Here is a 25770-nt window from a genome sequence, read left to right as displayed (position 1 = left end):
TGTCCTAGGAGGTTATCAGAGGTCACAAAATGTATGTGTTTTTTTAAAATCTCATTTATGTGGTTATTTGCTTTTAACAAAAATGAAAATTACATCATATCTGGGTTATAACAGACATGATCTTTATAATCACCAGCCTGAGTGATCACGTCCCCTTCCCTTACATCTATCTCCAAAGAAAGGAAGGAAGGAGAGAAGGAAGGAAAGAAGGAAAGAAGGAAGCAAGGAAGGAAGGAAGGAGGGAGAGAGGGAGGGAGGAAGGAATGAAGAAAAGAAAGACGGAAGGAGTGAAGGAGAGAGGGATGGGGAAGGAAAGAGTGAGGGAGGAAGGAGGCTTAGTCCCCTGAAGGCTGGGACCCCCTAAGCAGAGGTTCTTGATTTCTCCTCTAGCCAAACACCAGGGACCAGCACCTGGAGAATCAGTGCTTTGGGCACTAAGGATGCAGCAGTAAGCAAACCAGACACAAATCTTCTTTATACGGAGTGCACATTCAGAGTCTTTAATAGGTAAGTCAGAGTGTTTGTTTGGGTGAATTTTGTTCCCAGTATTGCCCTGTATTGCATTCTCCTAGCATTGTAAAATTTTTCTTCCCTTCTAAAAGTAAACGTGATGTAGATCATTCAACAGAACAGAAAAAAATTGTTATCTAGTTTTTGTAATTTAATAAATGAAATTTGTTGCATTATGGTTTTTCACATGAGAGTTAATTTAGTTACTATCTTCTTCCTATCAATAAAAGGGTACAAGTGTACTATATTTGAATTTTGGTTTCGTGAACTTTGACATTAAATCTTATCAATAGTACATGCCCAATCCTTGTAATGCTTTTTGATTGTATTCATGGAACTGAATTTTTTTTCCTCCAAAATGATCAGGCATAATATTCATGAGATTATAAAATAAGAGCTGGCAGTCATATGTTACATAAATGTTCCTTCCTTTATAAATACTACATGACTGTTACTTCCATTTGCAGAACTCACTAGACCTTGGCCATGATCACTTCCTCTTTTCAAACCTCCGTGGCAGTTTTTGCCCTCATTTTTCTGCATGTCAGTGCTTTGGATACATTTAAAGCTGCAGTGTATGAACATGCTGTCATACTGCCAAATCATACAGAAACACCTGTTTCTCGGAATGATGCCTTGCTCCTCATGAACAAGAATATAGATATTCTGGAGAAAGCAATTAAGCAGGCAGCTGAACAGGTATCTTTTATTTCTGCTAATCATAATTTATAAGAGGGACATGAGAGCTGGTGAAGATTGGAGTGTTAAATTGTCTACATATATAGAGAAATAATTTTGATTTAACTCGTTTTGAATAGGGTGCTCAGATCATTGTGACTCCAGAAGATGCACTTTATGGATGGAAATTTACCAGGGAAACCATTTTCCCTTATCTGGAGGATATCCCAGATCCTTCGGTGAACTGGATTCCATGTGAAGAGCCCTACAGGTATTTGAATTATTCTAGTTGTTTGTACAAAAGTGCTGTGATTCTCTAAAATGTACACGTTCACTGCAGCAAAATGATAACTACTGAATGATCATGTGTGTGGTGCATATTATTGTTTTACATATATATGTCGGCATTCATTAGATTTTTAAAAATTGTACCTGGATGCCATTTAACAATTATTTATAATCTCTTTATTAAATTTGGAGAAATGTATAAATAAGATAATTATTACTGGGATTAGAAACTAAGGGGAAGACGACCTCATGAATATAAGTAGTAAATTAATTTCTGAAGTAGACACTGGGCTTCAGTGTTTGGGAAATATCCCAAAGACTCTATTGAAGGTACCATATTTCAATTTCATAGTCTCTCTGCTCTAGAATCTGTTTCCCAGGCAGAAAGACCTCACTATCTACTTTCTAGTGAGACTTTATGTTTTGAAACTTTGCATTTTCCTAGGCTCATAAAGCTAATTTTCTTGGGAAAAAAATAATGTAGAAACTTTCTAATATAAAACATGTAATATATGTATGTATATTTAATATATAATTCCTACTGTCTACTAAGGCCTGAATTACTGAGGTGTGGATTGCACACTTCTATACTGGCAGTTAAAAGTCTCTCACTCTTCCACAATCATCCTTTCTCAACTCTCAGATCATCTCACCATCTCTCACCCTCTTGCACTTTCTCTCACTCTTGTTCCTCAAATTAAGCTTATTGAACATTCCTCTGCTATGTTCTTGCTGGCGGATTATGGATACCACGCTTTTTGAGGCACTCCTGGTTAGTCTAAAGTTTACATAAGGGTTATCGGAAAACGTCTTTTCTTAGCTCTTAAGAGGCTAACCATACCAAGAGGAGAATGTCGGGTTACATGGCAGTCAACAGCTCCACTTTCCTGTCCTTCCTGTTCTGAGCGGATGCTTCCTATGGTGTTTGTAAGAAACACTTCTGTAGAAGAAGAGGGGTGATAGCTGGACAGTCTTTCTCCCTAGAAGTTTTGAGAAGGAGGACAACCCATTTGTTTTTCATCTCACAGTAGGATTGTGAGATGGATTTCCTGTTTAAAAAAAAATACCTTGCAAATTTATGGACTAGTGAAATATCACAGTAGCTATGGAAACTGGTGAAGTTTGGGGAGAGGCCTATTCCATATGGTTAGTAAATACCTCTTTCATAGCCCTACACTAGAAAAAAGAAATTTTGACAGAAAATTGGTTTGCATTATCACCCAATATAGTCACATTTAATTCATTTAACAGTTACTTATTGAGCATCTACTGTGTGCCAGGTACTATTTTAAGAATAGGAGATATATTACTTAATAAAAAAAAGTCTCTGCCCTCTCTATGGCTTATGAATATTCCAGTGGGAGACGATAGATGTACACAAACTCATTTATTATATAGAATGTCATTCGGAGATAAGAATAGGGGTATTGACCTAAAAGTTGAGAATTATGTTTTATTTGAGGCTTTACCGAGGACTTAAGCCTAGGGTACAGCCTCTCAGATAACCTCTTCAGACTGTTCCAAAGAGGGAAGGGAGGAGCCAAGATATATAGGAGTTTTTGTAACCCCCCCAAAGGAAAAAACAAACCCAAAAAACTAACAAGGTAGTCCAACATCAAAAGATTACTGTTAATGGGAATTCCCTGGCTGTCCAGTGGTTAGGACTCCAAGCTTCCACTGCAGGAAGCCCAGGTTCGATCCCTGGTCAGGGAACTAAGATCCCGGAAGCAAAAAACCAAAGCAAACAAACAAAGAGCAACTCCCAAGTGTTTGGCCTGAGCAGTTGGAGGCATGGGATTGCCATTTGCAGACATAGGAAGTGTTACTGAACCAAACTTGGGTCCACTTGCCGAGGCACAGTAAAGCCAATCTAGTGACACTGGGGAGATGTGAAGGAAAGTGCAGTACCAAGCAAGGGATACAGGCGGCTAATGCTCAAAAGGCCAAAACTCCCTGATGGATTTTAGGGAAGGGTTTTTAAAGGCAAGGTGAGGGAGAGAGTTGCAGGGTGTGTGATCAGCTGGTGCACAATTCTCTGACTGGTTGATGGTGAGGTAACAGGGTGACATCACAGGGGTTAACACCATCAATCCTCAGGCTCCAGCCAGTCTGGGGTCTATGTGCTCATGGTCATCATGCAGTTAGCTTCTTCCATCTGGTGGAGGTTTTAGCATCTGCAAAACAACCAAGGAATGTGTATCAGACTCTGTTATTTGTGTCCTTCTGGGAGGAACGAAAAGGTTCTATGACTCTGCTGTATGGCTAATCTTTTGTTTAAATTGTTATCAGTTCTCCTGGCCCAAATGCTATGTTTTTGTTACTATGTGTTTATGTTCTTCCAATCATTAATTCTTGAGCCTGCTTTTTGTGATTCAGGGGAGGCCTGGGAGACTAAAGCTTCTCTACAAAAAGAGGCAGATATAGGACATGGGGTGAGGGGTAGGGGGGCGGGGTTGTCTCGGGAAAGTCCCATAGGATCCTGCTCGGTTACAAGAGCACTGAAAGGATAGCAAGTTGGGATGGAACTCAGCAAACCAAATTTGTGCATCTGAAGTTTGAGCTGCGATTTGATAGATGTCAAAGTGGAGATATAACCCTGGCAGTTGCATATCTGAGTCTGGCATGAAAGACAAGATCAGGTTGGAGGTGGAAAATCAGGAGGTAGAAAGTCAGGGAGAAAAAAAAAATTAAATGAGATTTACTAACGTGGGTAAGAATAATTGTCAATCCATCCCTTTTCATTCATTCATTCACCCATACAACTAGCAAATGTATAAAGAGCTACAGTAAGGAAGGAGGATGTGTAGTCATGATAAAGAGGCATCTGAGGTTTGAATTCAGACTGCCTGTTAAATGCAAGCTACAAAACACATAACTGTGCATTTTAAAAAAATTTTATTTATCTATTTATCTATTTATTTATTTATTGGCTGCATTGGGTCTTCATTGCTGCGTGGGCTTTCTCTAGTTGCAGCGAGTGGGGGTTACTCTTAGTTGCGGTGCGCAGGCTTCTTATTGTGCTGGTTCTCTTGTTGCAGAGCACCGGCTTTAGGCGCACGGGCTTCAGTAGTTGCAGCGTGGGCTTCAGTAGTTGCAATACTCGCGCTCAGTAGTTGTGGCTCACAGGCTCTAGAGCGCAGGCTCAGTAGTTGTGGTGCACGGGCTTAGTTGCTCCGCAGCATGTGGGATCTTCCTGGACCAGGTATCGAACCCATGTCCCTTCATTGGCAGGCGGATTCTTAACCACTGCGTGACCAGGGAAGTCCCCACATAATTGTGCTTTAAAAATCAAAAGAGACTCTTACTAGATTCTCATTGGTGAGGTCAGGGATGTGCTTTACCAGTGACAGCTCAAATCCAGAACCGTCTATAAATATCTCCCAAATAAATCTAGGTCCACAGTAGTCTTCTTACATACAGGCCTTTTTTTCAAATCACATTGCTCTTAAGGAACCTAACATCACATTGTAGTTTATAGCATGGATAAGTTTATCATTATTTTATTTAGAAACCCACTTTTATAAATTTCCTCTTATTTGCCTTCTACAAATAAACTCCATGTTCAGACCTATTAAGCTTTAGGAAGTAAAATGCAATATCCATCATCTATGCAAGAATAGTAAAGTTGTATTTTTAAATATCGATGATCATTTTTAGTTTAAAAAAGATAACCTGATGTGGTTCTCACTCTGTTCCTTTCACATTTAGTGTGACCATGCTCAAGTAAAATTAATAACTTATCAATAAGTATATGCCATCTCCACATTGGTCAGTAATGTTAAAAAGCAAAGAATCTTGGTCCTCAGTGGAGGCAGCAATGTCTCAAAGAGATACCTATTAGCAGATGAAATCCTAGGAGTTATAAAGCACTCTACGTATTCTTTATTTGGGGTAAAAATGGAGATCTTTCAAACACATTTTTATTTTTATTTTTTATTTACAGAATACTTTATTAGTTTCTGTAATCAAACCCATGTAGATAAGACCTTTATATATTTAATACAGTGTGTTACCCCTGTGCAAATGGAAAAAAATATGTTTAATGTTTTTAGACCAATATGGCTGTTAATTTCTATACAGTGCCAACTCAACATGGTGCAACCGGGATACTTTTTCCAAAGCTGACAGCACAGCTAAAGTTTCCAAAAATTCAAATTATATATATATGTATTTATTTATTTATATAAAAAGACCAATAGCAGTATGTTATGCATCAATAGCAGCAACAGCTTTTCCAGGTTCTACAGTCATCTGAACAAAATTATAGAGACATACAGCACGCTCCATTTAAAAAAAAAAAAGGTAAAAAACAAAACCTCAGAAAAATAGCAAAGTTCTGTTACTGTTTTGGTACCTGGCACCATTTTTTAAATTAGCTTCTTAATCATCATCTGGCAAGACAACATTCTAGAACAACGTCATTATAAACAGATCTGATAAAGTGCAGTCAACACTATAAAACAGGTACAAGATATTTTATATTCACAGAGGTATAATAGAGTACTGTCCCACATCTATAACACTAGAGGATATAATTAAAAAGGCATTATTTGAGACTCAATTCTGCTTTTCCAGCAGAGGGCCCAGAGGATGGCTATGACACAGCTCTGGTACAGAAATGTATCTTCTTAGATAGGATCTCCTTTCTTTAATGGTACAGTTCTAGGTACTCACTGTCAATCACATTTTTATGTCCTTAAACATAAACAAACTTTTTTTTCGGTAAGAACTTTTATTGAGATACAATTGACGTACAATAAACTGCATATATTTAAAGTGTACAATTTGATTTTTTTTTCTTATTAATAATGTATAAATAGCAATCCCAATCTCCCAGTTCATCCCACCCCAACCCCCCTCTTTCCCCACTTGGTGTCCATATGTTTGTGCTCTACATCTGTGTCTCTATTTCTACCTTGCAAACCGGTTGATTTGTACCATTTTTCTATATTCCGCATATATGTGTTAATATATGATATTTGTTTTTCTCTTTCTCACTTCACTCTGTTTGACAGTCTCTAGGTCCATCCATGTGTCTACAAATGTCCCAATTTCATTCCTTTTTATGGCTGAGTAATATTCCATTGTATATACGTACCACGTCTTCTTTTTCCATTCATCTGTTGATGGACATTTATGTTGCTTCCATGCCCTGGCTATTGTTAATAGTGCTGCAATGAACATTGAAGTGCATGTGTCTTTTTGAATTATGGTGTTCTCTGGGTATATGCCCAGTAGTGGGATTGCTGGGTCATATGGTAACTCTATTTTTAGTTTTTCAAGGAACCTCCATACTGTTCTCCATAGTGGCTGTATCAATTTGCATTCCCACCAACAGTGCAAGAGCGTTCCCTTTTCTCCACACCCTCTCCAGCATTTACTGTTTGTAGATTTTCTGATGATGCCCAGTCTAACTGGTGTGAGGTGATACCTCATTGTAGTTTTGATTTCCATTTCTCTAATAATTAGTGATGTTGAGCAGCTTTTCATGCGCCTCTTGGCTACCTGTATGTCTTCTTTGGAGAAATGCCTATTTAGGTCTTCTGCCCATTTTTTGATTGGGTTGTTTGATTTTTTGACATTGAGCTGCATGAACTGTTTATATATTTTGGAGATTAATCCTTTGTCTGTTGATTCGTTGGCAAATATTTTATTCCATTCTGAGGGTTGCCTTTTCATCTTGCTTGTAGTTTCCTTTGCTGTGCAGAAGCTTTGAAGTTTCATTAGGTCCCACTTATTTATTTTTGTTTTTATTTCCATTACTCTAGGAGGTGGGTCAAAAAAGATCTTGCTGTGATTTATGTCAGTGTTCTTTCTATGTTTCCCTCTATGAGTTTTATAGTGTCTGGCCTTACATTTAGGTCTTTAATCCATTTTGAGTTTATTTTTGAGTATGGTGTTAGGGATTATTCTAATTTCATTCTTTTACATGTAACTGTCCAGTTTTCCCAGCACCACTTATTGAAGAGGCTGCCTTTTCTCCATTCTATATCCTTGCCTCCTTTGTCATAGATTAGTTGACCATAGTTTATCTCTGGGCTTTCTATCCTGTTCCATTGATCTGTAGTTCTGTTTTTGTGCCAGTACCATATTGTCTTGATTACTGTAGCTTTGTAGTATAGTCTGAAGTCAGGGAGTCTGATTCCTCCAGCTCCATTTTTTCCCCTCAGATTGCTTTGCCTATTTGGGGTCTTTTGTATCTCCATAAAAATTTTAGGATTTTTTTGTTCTAGTTCTGTAAAAAATGCCATTGGTAATTTGATCAGGATTGCATTGACTCTGTAAACTGCTTTGGGTAGTATAGTCATTTTCACAATATTGATTCTTCCAATCCAAGAATATGGTATATCTCTCCATCTGTTTGTGTCATCTTTGATTTCTTTCATTAGAGTCTTATAGATTTCTGAGTACAGGTCTTTTACCTCCTTAGTTAGGTTTATTCCTAGGTATTTTATTCTTTTTGTTGCAATGGTGAATAGGATTGTTTCCTTAATTTCTCTTTCTGATCTTTCATTGTCAGTGTATAGAAATGCAAAAGATTTCTGTGTGTTAATTTTGTATCCTGCAACTTTACCAAGTTCATTGATTAGCTCAAGTAGTTTTCTGATGGCATCTTTTTAGGATTTTCTATGTATAGTATCATGTCATCTGCAAACAGTGACAATTTTACTTCTTTTCCAATTTGGATTCCTTTGATTTCTTTGTCTTCTCTGATTGCTGTGGCAAGGACTTCCAAAACTATGTTGAATAGTAGTGGCGAGAGTGGACATCCTTGTCTTGTTCCTGATCTCAGAGGGAATGTTTTCAGTTTTTTACCATTGAGAATGATGTTTGCTGTGGGTTTGTCATATATGGCCTTTATTATGTTAAGGTAGATTCCCTCTATGCCCACCTTCTGGAGAGTTTTTATCATAAATGAGTGTTGAATTTTGTCAAAAGCTTTTCCTGCATCTATTGAGATGATCATATGGTTTTTATCCTTCAGTTTGTTAATATGGTGTATCACATTGATTGATTTGCGTATATTGAAGAATCCTTGCATTTCAGGGATAAACCCCACTTCATCATGGTGTATGATCCTTTTAATGTGTTGTTGAATTCTGTTTGCTCATATTTTGTTGAGGATTTTTGCATCTAAATTCCTCAGTGATATTGGTCTATAATTTTCTTTTTTTGTAGTATCTTTGTCTGGTTTTGGTATCAGGGTGATGGTGGCCTCATAGAATGAGTTTGGGAGTGTTCCTTCCTCTGGAAATTTTTAAAAGAGTTTGAGAAGAATGGGTGTTAGCTTGTCTCTAAATGTTTGGTAAAATTCACCTGTGAAGCCATCTGGTCGTGGACTTCTGTTTGTTGGAAGATTTTTAATCACAGTTTCAATTTCATTACTTGTGGTTGGTCTGTTCATATTTTCTATTTCTTCCTGATTCAGTTTTGGAAGGTCATACCTTTCTAAGAATCTGTCCATTTCATCCAGGTTGTCCATTTTATTGGCATATAAATGCTTGTAGTGGTCTCTTATGGTGCTTTTTATTTCTGTGGTGTCCATTGTAACTTCTCCTGTTTCATTTCTAATTTTATTTATTTGAGTCCTCTCCCTCTTTTTCTTGATGAGTCTTGCTAAAGGTTTATCAATTTTGTTTATCATCTCAAAGAACCAGCTTTTAGTTTTATTGATTTTTGCTATTGTTTTCTTTGTTTCTATTTCATTTATTTCTGCTCTGATCTTTATTATTGCTCTCCTTCTACCAGCTTTGGGTTTTGTTTGCTTTTCTTTCTCTAGTTTTTTTTAGGTGTAATGTTAGGTTGTTTATTTGGGACTTTTCTTGTTTCTTGAGGTAGGATTGTATTGCTATAAACTTCCCTCTTAGAACTGCCTTTGCTGCATCCCATAGGTTTTGGATCATTGTGTTTTTGTTGTCATTTGTCTCTAGGTATTTTTGGATTTCCTCTTTGACTTCTTCAGTGATCTCTTGGTTATTTAGTAGCATATTGTTTAGTCTGCATGTGTTTGTGTTTTTTACAGTCTTTTTCCTGTAATTGATTTCTAATCTCAAAGTGTTGTGGTCAGAAAAGATGCTTGATATCATTTCAATTTTCTTAAATTTACCAAGGGTTGATTTGTGACCCAAAATGTGATCTATCCTGGAGAATGTTCTATGTGCACTTGAGAAGAAAGTGTAGTCTGATGTTTTTGGATATAATGTCCTATAGATATCTATTAAATCTAGCTGCTTTTTTGTGTCATTTAAAGCTTGTGTTTCCTTATTAATTTTCTGTCTGGATGATCTGTCCATTGGTGTAAGTGGGGTGTTAAAGTCCCCCACTATTATTGTGTTACTGTTGATTTGCTCTCTTATAGTTGTTAGCATTTGCCTTATGTATTGAGGTGCTCCCTCTTCTTGGATTGATACCGTGATCATTATGTAGTGTCCTTTCTTGTATCTTGCAACATCTTTTATTTTAAAGCCTATTTTATCTGATATGAATATTGCTACTTCAGCTTTCTTTTGATTTCCATTTGCATGGAATATCTTTTTCCATCCCCTCACTTTCAGTCTGTATGTGTCCCTAGGTCTGAAGTGAGTGTCTTGGAGACAGCATATACATGGGTCTTGTTTTTGGATCCATTCAGCCAGTCTGTGTCTTTTGGTAGGAGCATTTAGTCCATTTACATTCAAGGTAATTATCGAGATGTATGTTCCTATTACCATTTTCTTAATTGTTTTGTTTCTGTTTTTGTAGGTCCTTTTCTTCTCTTGTGTTTCCCACTTAGAGAAGTTCCTTTAGCATTTGTTGTAGGGCTGGTTTGGTGGTGCTGAATTCTCTTAGCTTTTGATTGCCTGTAAAGCTTTTGATTTCTCCATTGAATCTGAATGAGATCCTTGCTGGATAGAGTATTCTTGGTTGTAGGTTGTTCCCTTTCATCACTTTAAATATATCATGCCACTCCCTTCTGGCTTGTAGAGTTTCTGCTGAGAAATCAGCTGTTAACTTTGTGGGAATTCCCTTGTATGTTATTTGTCATTTTCCCCTTGTCGCTTTTAATAATTTATCTTTGTCTTTAATTTTTGTCAGTTTGACTACTATTTGTCTTGGTGTGTTTCTCCTTGGGTTTCTCTTACCTGGGACTCTCTGCACTTCCTGGACTTGGGTAGCTATTTCCTTTCCCATGTTAGGGAAGTTTTTGACAATAATCTCTTCCAATATTTTCTCGGGTCCTTTCTCTCTCTCTTCTCCTTCTGGGACCCCTATAATGCGAATGTTGGTGCATTTAACATTGTCCCAGAGGTCTCTTAGGCTGTCTTCATTTCTTTTCATTCTTTTTTCTTTATTGTTTTCCACATCAGTGATTTTCACCATTCTGTCTTCCAGGTCACTTATTCGTTCTTCTGCTTCAGTTAATCTGCTATTGGTTCCTTCTAGTGTATTTTTCATTTCAGTTATTGTATTACTTATCTCAGTTTGTTTGTTCTTTAATTTTGGGTTTTTTTTTTTTAAACTTTTCTTGCATCTTTTCGATCTTTGCATCCAGTCTTTTTTCAAAGCCCTGGATCATCTTCACTATCATTATTCTGAATTCTTTTTCTGGAAGGATGCCTATCTCCACTTCATTTAGTTGTTTTTCTGAGGTTTTGTCTTGTCCCTTCATCTGGTACAAACTCCTCTGCTTTTTCATTTTCTCTATCTTTCTATGGCTGCAGTTTTCAGTTCTACAGAACGAAATACTGCTGATACTGCTTGATACTGCTGTCTGCCCTCTTCTTAACAAATTTTTAAAAAGTATTTCTATAGTAGGAAAATTAGTTGCATCATATAAATTTATTCTGTTCATTGTAAAGACACAGTAGTGAAATTTTCTATAAGCCTGCAAACATTTCCATTCATACTCATTTCATCTCCAAAGATAAGAATTATAGACCATTTTGCATAACTGCTACATAAGGCCACAGAGTTACAGCTAAAAAAGAAAAGTCACAAAGATAAGAATAATGTCCCTTCTGTTATAGTCTGCTATTTATTTGTTCAGTTATCTTGGTATCTCCAGAGTATTGGCCTCCAAAGATCCGGGCACTCAGAGGTAGCCTTGGTCCAATGGCTCACAGTGCTACCATTTCCTGGGGAGTTCCAGTGGTGTTCCACTCTTGCACTACCCAGATAACACATTCTCATTTTGGATTACCACCACTAACAAACTGAGACCCCCCTCTCCCCACCCCCACCAAGACCTACACCAGAAGGAGAGCTCTTTTGGCTATTCCCCAACTACCAAGAAATAAATTCCCAAATACATCTAAATTTCAAGACTTTAGGAGCTGCATTATTGCTGGAAATAATAAAAGAATAAACTTCCTTTAGAAAAAGAAAATAAACTTGTCACTAACAGGGAGAAAAACATTTTAACAGCATGAGGGATTCACTTATGGAGTGAGTTACAGAAGAGATCTAATGCTTGAGCTATAGGAAACTCCAACGTTTAGACTGAATGTAGATAAGGAGAAAACAGAGAAGAAGGTGGAGAAAAGCACCCAGTGAGTAGGAGAATGAGAGTGTGGGGTCCAATAAGCAAGGTGAAGTATTTCTGGGAGGAGGATGTAGTTAACTGTGTCAACTGCTGCAGGTAAGTAGCACAAGATCAATTAAGATGTGGATGTCATCATTGGCATTAGTAAGAGTTGTCGGGTGGGATGATCTGAGCACTTCAAAGAGGATGGGAGAAGATGGGCTGAAGATAGCAAGATGGCCAGCTCTTCCAGGGAGTTCTGTTGTAAGAGGGACCTAAGGAATGGAGCATAAATTAGAGGGGCATGTGGGGTCAAGAGAGGTTTTTATTTTTTATTTTATTTTTTAAGAAGTTTTATTGAAATATAATTGACATACAATAAACTGCATATATTTAAAGTGTACAATTTTAATTTTTTTATATTTTTAAAGAAGGGAGGTACTAGAGCACATTTGCATGCTGATGGAATGATCTAGTAGAGATGACAACCGCTGATGCAGGAGAGTATATAATAAACTGCTGGAGCAATAGATAACATGTGGAAAAAAGTATATTAAGTTTACGTATAATTTGTAACTTGTAAATATAATCTCTATCATGTCACATAATTATTTCCTTTTTGTGTGAGAGCAATTAAGATCTAGTTTCATAGCAACTTTGAAGTTTATCATACAGTATTTTTGAGTATAAGCACTATGTTATGCATTCAGTCTCCAGTATTTATTTATCTATTAGTTGCAAGTTTGTACCTTTAAACTGCATCTCCTCAATTCCCCACAATTCAGCCCCTGGTGACCACCATTGTATTTTCTGTTTCTACAAGTTTGACTTTTTAAAATTCCGCATGTAAGTAATATCATACAGTATTTGTCTTTCTTTGTCTGACTTACTGAAATGTCTTAATTAAAATTGGATTTAGATTTGGTCATACACCAGTACAAGCAAGACTCAGCTGCCTGGCCAAGAACAACTCTATCTATGTCTTGGCAAATGCTGGGGACAAAAAGTCATGTAATTCCCGTGACTCCACATGTCCTCCTAATGGCCATTATCAATACAACACCAACGTGGTGTATGATGCAAAGGGAAAGCTGGTGGCGCGTTACCATAAGGTAAGAAGGGGTGGGTATGTAAAATGGAGCCTGCTGTGAGAGGGGTGGATTCTGTGTTTAGGAGTTAGAGTTTCATTCCCTTATAACACGATGTTACCAAAATTTTTTTTAAGCTAGCAATAAAGAAAAACTGACATCTTAGAAATATGGATAAAATTGTAGGCGGAGACCTGTAAGAAAGGTTTTGTAAAGTTTTTGTATATTTATATATGCAAAAAAGGTTTTACATATGTTAAAGTTTTTGCAAGTATAAAACAACTAATTTTAATATTGATACAAAGGATACTGAGATGACTGTAGTCTGGATACCATTTAATATTGAAATGATAAAAGATGTTTTCACATTGTATGAATCAGTTTCACAGAAGTTAATTTCCCTGCTTTCTATCAAGTCACAAAAATGATCTTTCTCTTTTAGTCTCTATACCAGTTAATTTAATTATCCTCATTTATTTCAGGTCAAATCATAAAATTGTTACTTTATTTTTTATTTTTTTTTTTGGGGGGGGTGAGGTAGGAAAGCATAGCTTTATTGCTTTGCCAGGAAAAAGGGGACACAGTGGGCTCTTGACTGTGTTTCCCAGTCTGGGAGGATTTGAGGAGGGCTTTATAGCAGTGGTTCAAATGTGGCTGTCTCTGACAAGATTCGGGTGTGAGCAGGACTTGAAGGTCATTCTCAGGTCTCCTAATCTTAGTGAGCTTCTCTGGCCCCTTTAATCTTTCATCTTGCCTCAGGTGGTTTCTTGGCTGCTCCTCCCTTGATTAGCAACTGTTAGCAACTCAGGGAAGGTCTTGCCTTCAAGACTCAGGGAGGCTGGAGTCTTGCCCACAAAGAAACAGGGGACAAAAGGGCCCCGGAGCCCCGCAGGGCCTCACTCAGTTTCACTCCACCCTTTTCTTTGATACTTCTCAATCTTGAGGACAGAGGTTGGACAGGAAGGGAACAGTAAATGTTAATCATAAACTCGCAGAGGAACTCAATTTCAGGGGGATTTGGTTTTAATCCCCACTTTGGTCTTATCTTCTCCCAAATCTTTCAGAGAACTGGGCGATGACTTTAAAATCTGAATTGAAAGAGTAAAATAACCTGAAGGCATAATTTTATACTAAATTGGACAGGGACAGAGGCTGACCTTTTAAATGGATATGAGATGTGCAGGTCAGTGTGAATGTCCCTTTTCCTCTCCATATTTTTTCTAAGCATCTTAATTGTAGCTTCAAAATGTTCTGTGTGGAGAAATTATCTCCTGGAAGTCCTAGGTAAAAAATATTACTCAAGAGGAGTGATATTGAGCCAATGACTTTCAAATGTTTTTGATCATATACCCCTATGGAAAAAGAATTTTAACATGAGTCCTCAAAATAAAATATATTCATATTTATTTATGTGTTGGTATATTTATAAATGAAACACAAAACTTTTGAAACGTTTTCTTCATAACCTTGTGGGTTCCACAACTTGTTTTTATATGTAATTAAACTTCTGTGTTCTCCTTAAAAATGTGTCTCAAACTGGGAATAGAAATGTCAGTGCTTCCATTTTCCTTGTTTCTGAGACTGTGTCTGCATCATTAGTATCATTTTTGTTGTTGTTGTTTTTTAAGAAATTTCTTTCTTTCTTTTTTTAAAAAAATTAATTTATTTTTGGCTGCTTTGGGTCTTCATTGCTGCACGCAGGCTTTCTCTAGTTGCGATGAGTAGGGTCTACTCTTCCTTCCGGTGCACAGACTTCTCATGGCGGTGGCTTCTCTTGTTTTGGAGCACAGGCTCTAGGTGCACGGGCTTCAGTAGTTGTGGCGCATGGGCTGGATTGCTCTGCAGCATGTGGGATCTTCCCGGACCAGGGCTCGAACCTGTGTCCCTTGCATTGGCAGGTGGATTCCTAACCACTGCGCCACCAGGGAAGTCCCGTTAGTATCATTTTTAAAGCCTCTTTCTTTGCAGCTACTCTTCTGTTCTGTAAGTGTTGACCTAGTTAAACTGGTAGCACAGTCAGTCAGTCCATTTAACCCAGCCCAGGAAATGGCAGGGTGGCACAGTGAGCTGGATGTGGAGAGCTAGTGAGGACCTGGGTCATCCCAAAGTGAGAAACTCTCACTCTTCCATCAAGTTACCTCGGAACAATTCGTGACCCATGCTCTCTGATATATGGATCTGGTAAGAGTACTTTTGTCAATAAATTCTTAAAATGCTAGTAAATTTCAATTAAAAATTTTTTTTAGATAGAAAATAAATTTAGAGAGAAGTTTTAATAGTCTTGTTCCCGACCCTCGGTCTTTCCTACTTTGCAAATCATTTTATTAAGCTGTTTACCCTGATTATTAAATTAGACTAGGTTCATTTCTCAAGTTTACTTGTAAGGAATCAGAAAGAATGTAATAAGACATTTATTTTTGACAACAATTTTGAAAGCTGGTTAAAAGTCCTTGAGATTACTTTGGATGGGACACTATAAAGAGGGAGAGGGCCTCCCTCATTTGATTAAGAGGTATTTATTGTTCACATGGTTATGTTTCTAGATATCAGGGACTCAAAGAAAAATGATGCATGTCTTCAGCTTTCGAGAAGCACATAGTGTTTAGGATTTATTGGGAGGTATATTTGGCTCCTAACTGAGAGAGAGAGGGCGGCAGGGGTGGGGTGGATAGAGAGAGAGAGAGGAAGAGAGGGAGAGAGAGAGACTATATTTCTCCTTATATTTCCTTGGAAATTAACTTCCAGTCACCAGAGTCATTTACCTCCTATAGATTTCCTGCTGCTGAGCATTGTCAGCTCTCAAAATTACTAACTCGAAGGGTTTTCATGTGTTAGCTCATCAATAAACAAGCCTTTCCTGGTTTTATCCTGTGTGTTTGTTATAGTACCACCTCTACTCTGAGCCTCAGTTTGATGTCCCCGAAAAGCCCGAGTTGGTGACTTTCAACACCACCTTTGGAAAGTTTGGCATTTTCACGTGCTTTGATATTCTCTTCCATGATCCTGCTGTGACTCTGGTAGAAGATTTCCATGTGGACACCATATTGTTTCCTGCAGCTTGGATGAATGTTTTGCCCTTTTTGACAGCTATTGAATTTCATTCAGCCTGGGCAATAGGAATGCGAGTTAATGTTCTTGCGGCCAACACACATAATGTCAGCCTAAAAATGACAGGTAATTCATGACCAGATAAGGTTTGCAGATTGCATTTCTAAATGCAGAGAAACTCGTGCCTCAGATGTGACCTGTTGTACATTTTTGGTTCTTTGTTGGGACTTCTCACTATGTTTGTATTTTTTCACAAAAAAAAAAAAAAAAAAAAAAGAAGAAGAAGAAGAAGAAGAAGGAAGAGGAGAAGAAAAGGAAAGCTACTGCTTGATTATAACAGCCATGGCTGTGTTAAGACCTTTATGTGTATTTTTTCATCTATCCTTACAACTCTATGTATGGGCTGAGTATTATCATTCCAGTTTCGCAGATTAGAAAACTAAGACACACAAAAATGCAAGTAACTTGCTAAAGGCCACCAGCTAGTAGGGGGCAAAGCAGGGAACTAGAAATATATGCTCTGAAACTGGCAAAGGCAGAGAAGTGTATTATTAACATGTTGCTGTATAACAAATTAAAAGTAAAAAGTGAAAGTGGCTTAAAACAACAAATATTTATTATCTTACAATTTGGTCAGGAATTTGGGAGTAGCTTAGCTGGGTGGTCCTGGCTCAGGCCATCTCTTCAGGTTACATTAAGCTGTTGGCTGGGCTAAAAGTCCTCTGAAGGCTTGATTGGGGCTGGCAGGTCTGCTTCCAGGATGGCTCGGTCATGTGGCTATTGGTAGAGTTCCTCTCTTAGTGGCTGTTGACAGGAGACCTTCATTTCTTGCACATGGGCCTCTCCATAGGGCTGTGTGACATATCCTTATGACAGGGCAGCTGGCTTCCTCCAGAGCAAGTAATGAGAGAAAGAGGGAGAGAGGGAGAGAGATAGAGAGGGAGAAAGAGGAAAGCTGCATTGCCATTAATGACTAGTTGCCAGCCATCATTTCTACCATGTTCTATTGATTAAGAGTATATCACTAAGTCAAGTCCACACTCAAGGTAAAGGAAATTAGATCCACCCATTGAAGAGAGGAGTGTCAAAGAATTTTTGAACATATTTGAAAACCACCACAGTGGAGAACAGAAGGGAATTTTGTATTACCTTCCCTACCTCTCAGGAACTCTTGAGTACAACAATTTTAATATTTGGCTTAATTTTCTTTACTGCTAGCAAATTATATTCAAAGCTTATTTGAAATGAGACCGCTGATTGTGTGGTTTAATCTCCTTCAGTAGAGAACAGGAGAAGTATTATACTTAGGTGTTCAGTGCCTTGTGCTGTCTCATTGTGACTAATCTTGTGACATGACCACATGCTCAATTCTAATGGGGAAACTGGTGGTGTTGGATTTGTTTTTTGTTTTTAAAAGACTTGTCTTCTCTTCACAGGCAGTGGTATCTATGCACCACACTCTCCCAAAGTATACCATTATGATATGGAAACAGAGTTGGGAAAGATCCTCTTTGCGGAGGTGTTTTCGCATCCCCGAAACTCTTTGACCTACCCACCAGCTGTGAATTGGAGTGCCTACGCCACCACCATCAAACCATTCCCAGGACAGAAAAACTTCTTCAGGGGCTTTATTTCCCGGGATAAGTTCAATTTCACAGAACTCTTTGAAAAGGCAGGAAACCTTACAGTCTGTCAAAAAGAACTCTGCTGTCATTTAAGCTACAGAATGTTAGGAAAAGTGGAGAATGAAGTGTATGTTCTAGGAGCTTTTGCTGGACTTCATGGCCGAAGGAGAAGAGAGTATTGGCAGGTAATCTCAGTTCAAGAGAAAGGGAGTGTTTGGGTGTCAGTAAATTCCAGGATTAACTTTTCATATTTGTCCCAGGGAACCAAGTGCTTTTTCTTGGCATGACTCCACACATTGCCAGTGTTACACACACACACTCACACCCATACCCACACACACACTTTGGGATTAATCATATGGTATTTGCAAGGGAGCTAAGTATCATCTGCTTGCTTACTATGAGCACATTAAAAAGTATATACTAACCTGACATTGCTTGTTTTCTGTTTGACTAATGAACTGGTTTACATATTGAAGTGAATTTCAAGGAGGCTTCCTTAAGTAGCTTTGCTGACACATCTGAATATAAAGTCTTGTTTTAACTTTTAAAACTAAAAATAAGTAGGGATATCACTTTTATTTTAACTGCTCTTGTAACCAAATGTCCTGGTCATTTCATGCCCTTCCAATGACAAATCTTTAAAATGCAAACTTTTTGTATGATATTGGCTATGCATTTGTATTTTCTTATTATACTCTGTGTCTTACTGCCGTCTCCTGAGGAAACAGATATGGAAAAAAAGAGATGGTCAAAATTTTAATCATCCTATTGGCTTTAATACTCCTGTTGCCCAAAGACCTCCACTTTCTTGGGCCAAATGCCACCATCTGACATGCCAGACTAATGGTTTATATCTATTACCAAGTCCAAGTTTATACTGCTCTCTGTATGAGAGACCAGTAAATTGAGAGATGAGTTGCTGTGGCAAGGAATAGTGACTTTATTTGGAAAGTGAGCAGACTGAGAGGATGGTGGACTAGTGTCCCAGAGAACCATCTTCCCTGAGGTAGAAATCAGGCTTCTTTTATTTATTTATTTATTTTGGCACACGGGCTTAGTTGCTCCGCGGCATGTGGGATCTTCCTAGGGCAGGGATCGAACCCGTGTTCTCTGCATTGGCAGGCAGATTCTTAACCACTGTGCCACCTAGGAAGCCCGCAGGCTTCTTTTATACTAAAAGGGAAGGTAAAGTCCTGGTTCCAGTCAGACTCTGGAGGGGATGTGTTAATTTTTTCCTTCCTGCAGCCATTCATAGGTAGGCCTGGTCTGGATATTTCCTGTGACCTAAACAAAGGTATTTTAGCTCATTACATGAAAGGCAGGATTCTCAGAGATGGTCCATTATGTATAATTTAAGCTTATAGGCAACAGACCTTTAGTGATTAACTTGTAGCAAAAGCAGTGGAATACAAAGTTTAAAGTAAAATAAACAGATCCAATACAGAGTTGAATTTGCTTTTTCCTATTACAAATCTAGTTTTAAACTGGCTTCTTTCTTTCAATCCACTAGTTACTCAGGAAGTGGGGGTTGGTTCTTAATCATTTTCCATTTCCAATAAAGCAAGTAATTATATGATCCAAATCCCTTTATCAAATGGAGAAAATATTTACTTTGCTGTGGTTATAAACTGAGTCAACAGTACAAGCAACAGATGCAAGGCATTACATTTTATCTGCATCTGTTCTACACAGGTATGCACAATGGTGAAATGCAAAACCACTAATCTGACAACTTGTGGACAGCCAGTAGAAACTGCTCTGACAAGACTTGAAATGTTCTCCCTAAGTGGCACATTTGGAACAGAGTATGTTTTTCCTGAAGTGCTACTTACTGATATCAATCTGGCACCTGGAAAATTTGAGGTAGGAGAATTTTGAGTGTCTTCATTTTATCTGTTTTCGCAAGTCAAATAAAACAGGCTATGACAATTGTATCTGTTAACTTTTGCTGTGTAACAAACTTCCTGAAAATTTCATGGCTTTACTCAATAACCATTTTTTTAGCCCTGATTTTGTGGTTGGTGATGCAAACTGGTTGTAGCTAGGCTGGTCTTCTGGGCTAGAAGGGACTCGGTTGATCTTGGCTGGGCTCATTCATGCATGTGCCACTGGCAGGTGGGTTAGTTGGGGCTGGTTAGTTTGTAGTGGCATTGTCTTGGACAGCTGGAATGATTGGGGCCACTCTCTCTGTAGTCCCTCATCTTCCAGAAAGCCTGGGCTTGTTCACATGTTAGATGAAGGAATCTAAGAGCCCAGATAGGGAAAGGCACAATAGGCAAGTCCTTTTCAAGTCTCTACTTGTGCCATGTTTGCAAATATCTCATCTACCAAAGCAAGTCACATGACCCATGTAGATTCAAAGGGTGGAGAAATAAATGATGCAGAACTCTCAATGAGAAGAGCTGTGAAATATTGCAGAGGGTATGAATAGAGGAGGGGAAAATTTTGTGGTCATTTTTGCAACTTATAGCAACTAATTCTAAAGTGATGACACTGTTGGAATAAGACAATAAGATACCTATACACTATGAGCCTGAGGCATCCTTCATTGAAGAATATTTACTTGCAGATTTTTAATTTCTCTTAGTCACATATGGAGACAAACAGGAAATTAGATATTTATTTCACAAACTACAGTGGCCATAACCAATTAGTCTGCAAATTAAGCTGTTCTTAAATTAAAATTAAGATTCTACAGGTTTATATCTGCTCATCAGTACATGGCACATGTACACATACACACACTCCACACATTTGGACCTTAATGTCTTCACTGAACTGTGGCAAACAGTGGCATAGTTTTAGAACCTAAAGTGAAATTACTGCATTTTTTTTAAATAAAAGAAAAATAGGATCTAAGTTAACTAATCTAAAGCATCAAGCAAGGAAATCTTTAAAATTGCATATTGCATATGGTCATATATCTGTGTCTGCCTGTGTTATCAGATTGGAATATGCCATATTTATAAAAATAATTAATTCTGTGATGTCAACAGTTTAACATACAGTGCAGCCTTAAGGCTAGGAAACCCAGAGTATGGGAATCTTTGACTGCTATAGAACCCAGTTAGGCAGAATCTCATGAACAAATTATAGCTGGAATAAAATCTTCAATGCCAACTACAGAAAATCATGATCAGATCTGAAACAAGGGGTCTGGAACTCAAATCCAGGAGTTGGAAGTTGGCTAGACTGGCACAAGTGTGTGGATGAATTGAAAGCTTCTGGGGCCAATTCAAGGAAGTCAGAAAGGGGAGAGCAGGGTTCACCCAGGTAAGCTTAGGAAGACATGGGGTCTAGTAGTATGGGTGTACTGTATCTTGTAAGCCATGCTGTTTAAACTGAGCACACAATCTAATTTTCTGGGTACTATTTTGAAAAAATGTCCCCATGCCACGTACTCTTAGATTTGTCTCTTTGAGGAATTATTCCAGAATAGGGTTGAGCATTTATCTCACAAAAGAATCTCATCCATGGAAGAAAGATGAAAAACTGTTTGGAGTTTTCCAGACCAGGTTAAAGTTCTGGAGGCAAAAATATCATGTCACTATTACTCTGAACCATATCAGTATACTTGAAGAAGTTGGATAGTGCTAGTTGATGAGGAGGTGGAGAGGATGTACATAGATAGCTCTTTTCTTGATTTTAAACTTTTCATCCCAAATGGTTTCAGGCAGTTGGAAACAGTGAGAGAATGATACAAAACAATAAAAGATTAACCACTTAATAGTATTGGTAGGTCTCAACTCTTAAAAATTCTCAGAACATGTCATGTTGTCTCCCATCTTTCGGCACTGGCCCCTTATTCTTAGATGGAAGAAAGGAGGAGAGGAAAGGATTGTGTCTATGCTTTAAATTAGGCACTTGCAGTATAGTTATCATTTGGATCATGTCTCATCTACTCCAGCTCACTTACAGAAAGAGGAAATGAGATATACTTTGTGTTACCCTCAAAAGCTATAAAAGAGGCATTTGTCTGCTGGCAAGCAGGGTTTTTGGTATAGCAGTTCCTTAGAAGACATTTCCTGGTTAGAATCCTGGTCTTCATTTCACAAGTGTAGATTCTCATGGCATGACTTTCCCTGAAGTGCATCAGGAACAGACACTAACCAAACTCACGAGATGGATAAAAGAGAGAATCAACTTATTATTTTTAAAACTGGAAAAGATTTTCATGAAGCTATGGTGGCCTGAGACAATGTACTTATCCTCTCTAGGGCTGGCTTTCTAAAGACTGTGTGAATCAAGGTGCCTACTTTCCTCAAGAAGGACCAAATGAACAAAAACAAGTAAACAATTTGATTTTTTAGTTCTTTCTTTAGAGACTTTGCAGATCATGGCCCTTCTGTTAACATATTGTTCCTAGAGAGATTAGTTTTAATACCATAGATGACAAAGTTTTTACATGAGTCACACCAGCCATGTCTTCCTGAGTATTTCCCCAGTTTGCTTGACTGATGGACTCTCTATCAACACATATTTACACATTATCTTAGAGGATCACTTCTGCAGAGATGCCAATGCATTTATTGCCTTTCTTCTCCCCATCCTTAGTTCTATGCTAAGAGCATGACGTGTTACCATCACCACAAATGTGGGGAAACATCTTGCTTTAACATTTTAAGTTAACTCTGGTATATTATCAGAAGTCTGGTCTCTATGACTAACTACTTATGTAAGTTTGTGCAAGTCAGTTAACCTCTGAATTTCCTACCTGTAAAATGGGTAGAATATCTTCCTTACTGACGTCGTAATGCATGTGAAACACTTCATGAACAGTGAAGCATTACACAAAGCATCAGGATGTATTTTTAGGTACTTACCTCAAAAGGTTTACCTGGTTAACCAAGTTCATCAGTAACTGGAGGAAAAGCTTGCCAGAACTGGGCCACATGTACTGAACATCATGTAAGTATAGATCAATGTGCAGACAGACTGGAGGAGTAAGAGGCCAGGTCCCACTGTAGATACAGTAAATCAGAATCTCTGAGGGTGAGACCTATATTTTTTCATAGTCACACAGGTGATTTTGATGGGTAAGAACTACCGTTTAAGGGAATAATCAAAAAGATCAAATTATATGAAGTATATACTACTTAGAAGGCCAGTAAATTATATAGTATATTTTAGGAAAATCTGTAACAAGAAAACAGTAAAAATGCTAGGTTCTAGCTAGAACCTATGGGACAATCACTGATGTGGAACAATTAATCCCAAGGAGGTCAAAATAGACACGATTTTACTATATTGATGAAAAGTCACAAGAAAATTAATATTTGTGTTTAACTTGTTTCAAACTTTCACCCAACTGTAATTTGAAATAAACCTCTGTTATTTCATTTTTGTTCCTTTAATGAACAGTTGAATAAACAAGGGACTATTTATAAACAATTAACACTTAATAAACAATGAACATTTAACATTTTATATTTGTTCATTTAATTACCAACAGGTTGTGTGTTTGACAACTTGTCAGTGAGCTATGTTTTTGTCTGTATGTGTCACCACAATAATTATCTTCAAGAATGTTTAGTTATTTTCTACTTCTAGTTGTGAAATACCTAATTTCTCGCCTTCTAAGTTCTTCCTCATCCAAACTATCCTTTACATGATGAGTTCATTTTCTTTAATTCTTGTTCTATCTGTTGTCTCTCTATTTTTATTTCTTTCTAGTCTTGTTCCATTACTTTTTTTTAAATGTATTTTTTCATATCTCTTCTCTGATTTAAAAAATTTTTTAATTTAATTAATTAATTAATTTTATTTATTGGCTGCACTGGGTCTTTATTGCTGCATGCGGGCTTCTCTAGTTGTGGTGAGCAGGCAGGGGCTACTCTTCATTGAGATGCTCAGGCTTCTCAGAGTGGTGGCTTCTCTTGTTGCGGAGCATGGGCTCTAGGCGCATGGGCTTCAGTAGTTGCAGCACGTGGGCTCAGTAGTTGTGGCACTTGGGTTCTAGAGCGCAGGCTCCAGTAGTTGTGGTGCATGGGCTTAGTTGCTCCATGGTATGTGGGATCTTCCCCGCCCAGGGCTCGAACCCATGTCCCCTGCATTGGCAGGCGGATTCTTAACTATTGCACCACCAGGGAAGCCCTTGTTCCATTACTTTGCATATATTACTCCCTTACAGAGAAGCCCCTGTACTTTCAGGATAAACCTGATCATTCACGGCTTTCACATAAAGAGAAAGGTAGGGATCAGATCTTTCTCTTTGACCATATAGTTTAGTCTTCTCTTCACTAACCTTCAACTTCAGCTAGTGGTGTGCTGTAAATTGTAACAAGCCACTCTCTGAGGAAGAAAAAAAAAAGCTCTGATTTGTGGCATTTGTCTTTTATTATGGTGTAAATATTCTCACCATGATCCATTTCAAGAACAGCCATGTTTAACAACCAGCTGTCAAAGTTCCTGGAGATTTAACAGTCTGTTATTGTGAGCTTACACACGCTGGCTCCAGCACACCACTGGTTCTAACCAAACTGGAGTGAGAAAGCACACTGCCCAGATCTGTCACACACATTCCTGTCTCAGAATGAGCCTAGGCTGCCTGATTTCCACTTGGCACGATGTCTTCCATCACATGGCCCCAGGGGGAAATTCCTAACTGCTCCTCCTTGTGGCAGGTTGTATCCCACCCTGGGAAGCAGACCAGTTCAGCCAGTCCTTCTCAGACATCCTAAGCACATACCTGTTTCTCTCTCCAATATACTAATACACTGATTTCTCTCTTTATATATGGCATCTGTTCAGCTTCACCATTAACTTTTAAGCTTCTTGAGGAATGGGTGTTATTTGTACCCCTCTGGCTCCTGCATATAATTAGATTATATGCATATATCTTGCATATAATTAGACTCAATAAATCTTTGCTACTGATGATATCTGACTTTTCATTAAGGGTTACATTTGATTGTTTAAACTCAATTATTGAACCCTCTAGAATGGCTTTAGTCTTCCTTACATAGAAAATAGCTGTCCCTTACCTTTCCCACCTGTGCCCCAACCCCCCAGCCCCTAGACCCCTCACCTAGTAATCTACTTGATCAACTGTGATATCTAGGATGGTTTCAAAATCATGAGTCTGCTTGTAATGTATATTTTAACCAAGTTGACTATACTCTTCCCACTTTTTCTTTAGGTACTAAAAGATGGGCGTTTGGTAAACAAGAATGGATTATCTGAGCCTATCCTAACAGTGTCACTGTTTGGGAGATGGTACACTAAGGACGTACGTTCCATCTCAGGCGGGACCAGTAACTCAGCAACAACTTATGTGATAATATCCACATTATTAATGATCACAGCTTTGCAAAATATTGTGACGGTGTAGAACATTCCTTTATTGTATTCATTGTTGCATTCTAAGAAACTTTGAATGGTTAGCTCACTGGTATAGACCAATGATTTCCAAATGTATTTTTTTTCTCATCAAGGATTATATTTAAGTGCTTTGGTAATTTTGCCCCTTTTTTGGCTACGCTGAAATATCACAGTATGGTGTAATTGTGTAATTGATATTTGGGTCATGTAAACGAGGATCAGTCTTGGCTCCAGCCTGATTTGCTGTGGAAACTTGTGTGTGCTTGTGTGTGCTTGTGTGTGAGCAGGAGCAGAGTGAAGAGCTTCAGGGACATTGTGAATATAGTGTGGTGGCCTTGGGAGAGAACACTGATGACAGGGATTGATAGGTTTATGACTGAATTCCATTTGACATTAAAGACAATTTGAACTCATCTGGTTTTTTTTTTCTTTTTTTAAAAAATAAATAAATTTATTTCTTTATTCATGTATTTATTGTCTGTGTTGGGTCTTTGTTGCTGAGCATGGGCTTTCTCTAGTTGTGGTGAGCAGGGGCTACTCTTCATTGTGGTGCGTGGGTTCCTCATTGCAGTGGCTTCTCTTGTTGCAGAGCACGGGCTCTAGGCACACGGGCTTCAGTAGTTGCGGCACACGGGCTCAGTAGTTGTGGCTTACAGGCTCTAAAGCACAGGCTCAATAGTTGTGGCGCATGGGCCTAGTTGCCCCAAGG

At 38.2% G+C, this 25770-nt stretch overlaps 1 protein-coding gene across 2 annotated transcripts; it reads left to right on the top strand.

Annotated features, from left to right (window-relative positions):
- The first annotated feature begins 996 nt into the window (after positions 1-996).
- LOC130855442 (pantetheine hydrolase VNN2-like) lies at positions 997-25470 on the top strand. Of its 2 annotated transcripts, XM_057739123.1 has the most exons (7): positions 997-1209; positions 1329-1459; positions 12897-13089; positions 15951-16239; positions 17550-17923; positions 19434-19604; positions 24880-25470. In XM_057739123.1, the coding sequence occupies exons 1-7, from the start codon at positions 997-999 to the stop codon at positions 25069-25071; spliced, it is 1563 nt and encodes a 520-aa protein (XP_057595106.1). In that variant the 3' UTR covers positions 25072-25470. The 2 variants fall into 2 exon arrangements, with proteins under 2 accessions (XP_057595106.1, XP_057595107.1); XM_057739124.1 differs by lacking the exons at positions 15951-16239; positions 17550-17923.
- Positions 25471-25770: the final 300 nt, after the last annotated feature.

This window comes from Hippopotamus amphibius, chromosome 6 (genome assembly GCF_030028045.1).
Source record: "Hippopotamus amphibius kiboko isolate mHipAmp2 chromosome 6, mHipAmp2.hap2, whole genome shotgun sequence".
NCBI classification, from domain to species: Eukaryota; Metazoa; Chordata; class Mammalia; order Artiodactyla; family Hippopotamidae; genus Hippopotamus; species Hippopotamus amphibius.
This window is presented reverse-complemented; position numbering and strand designations above follow the sequence as displayed.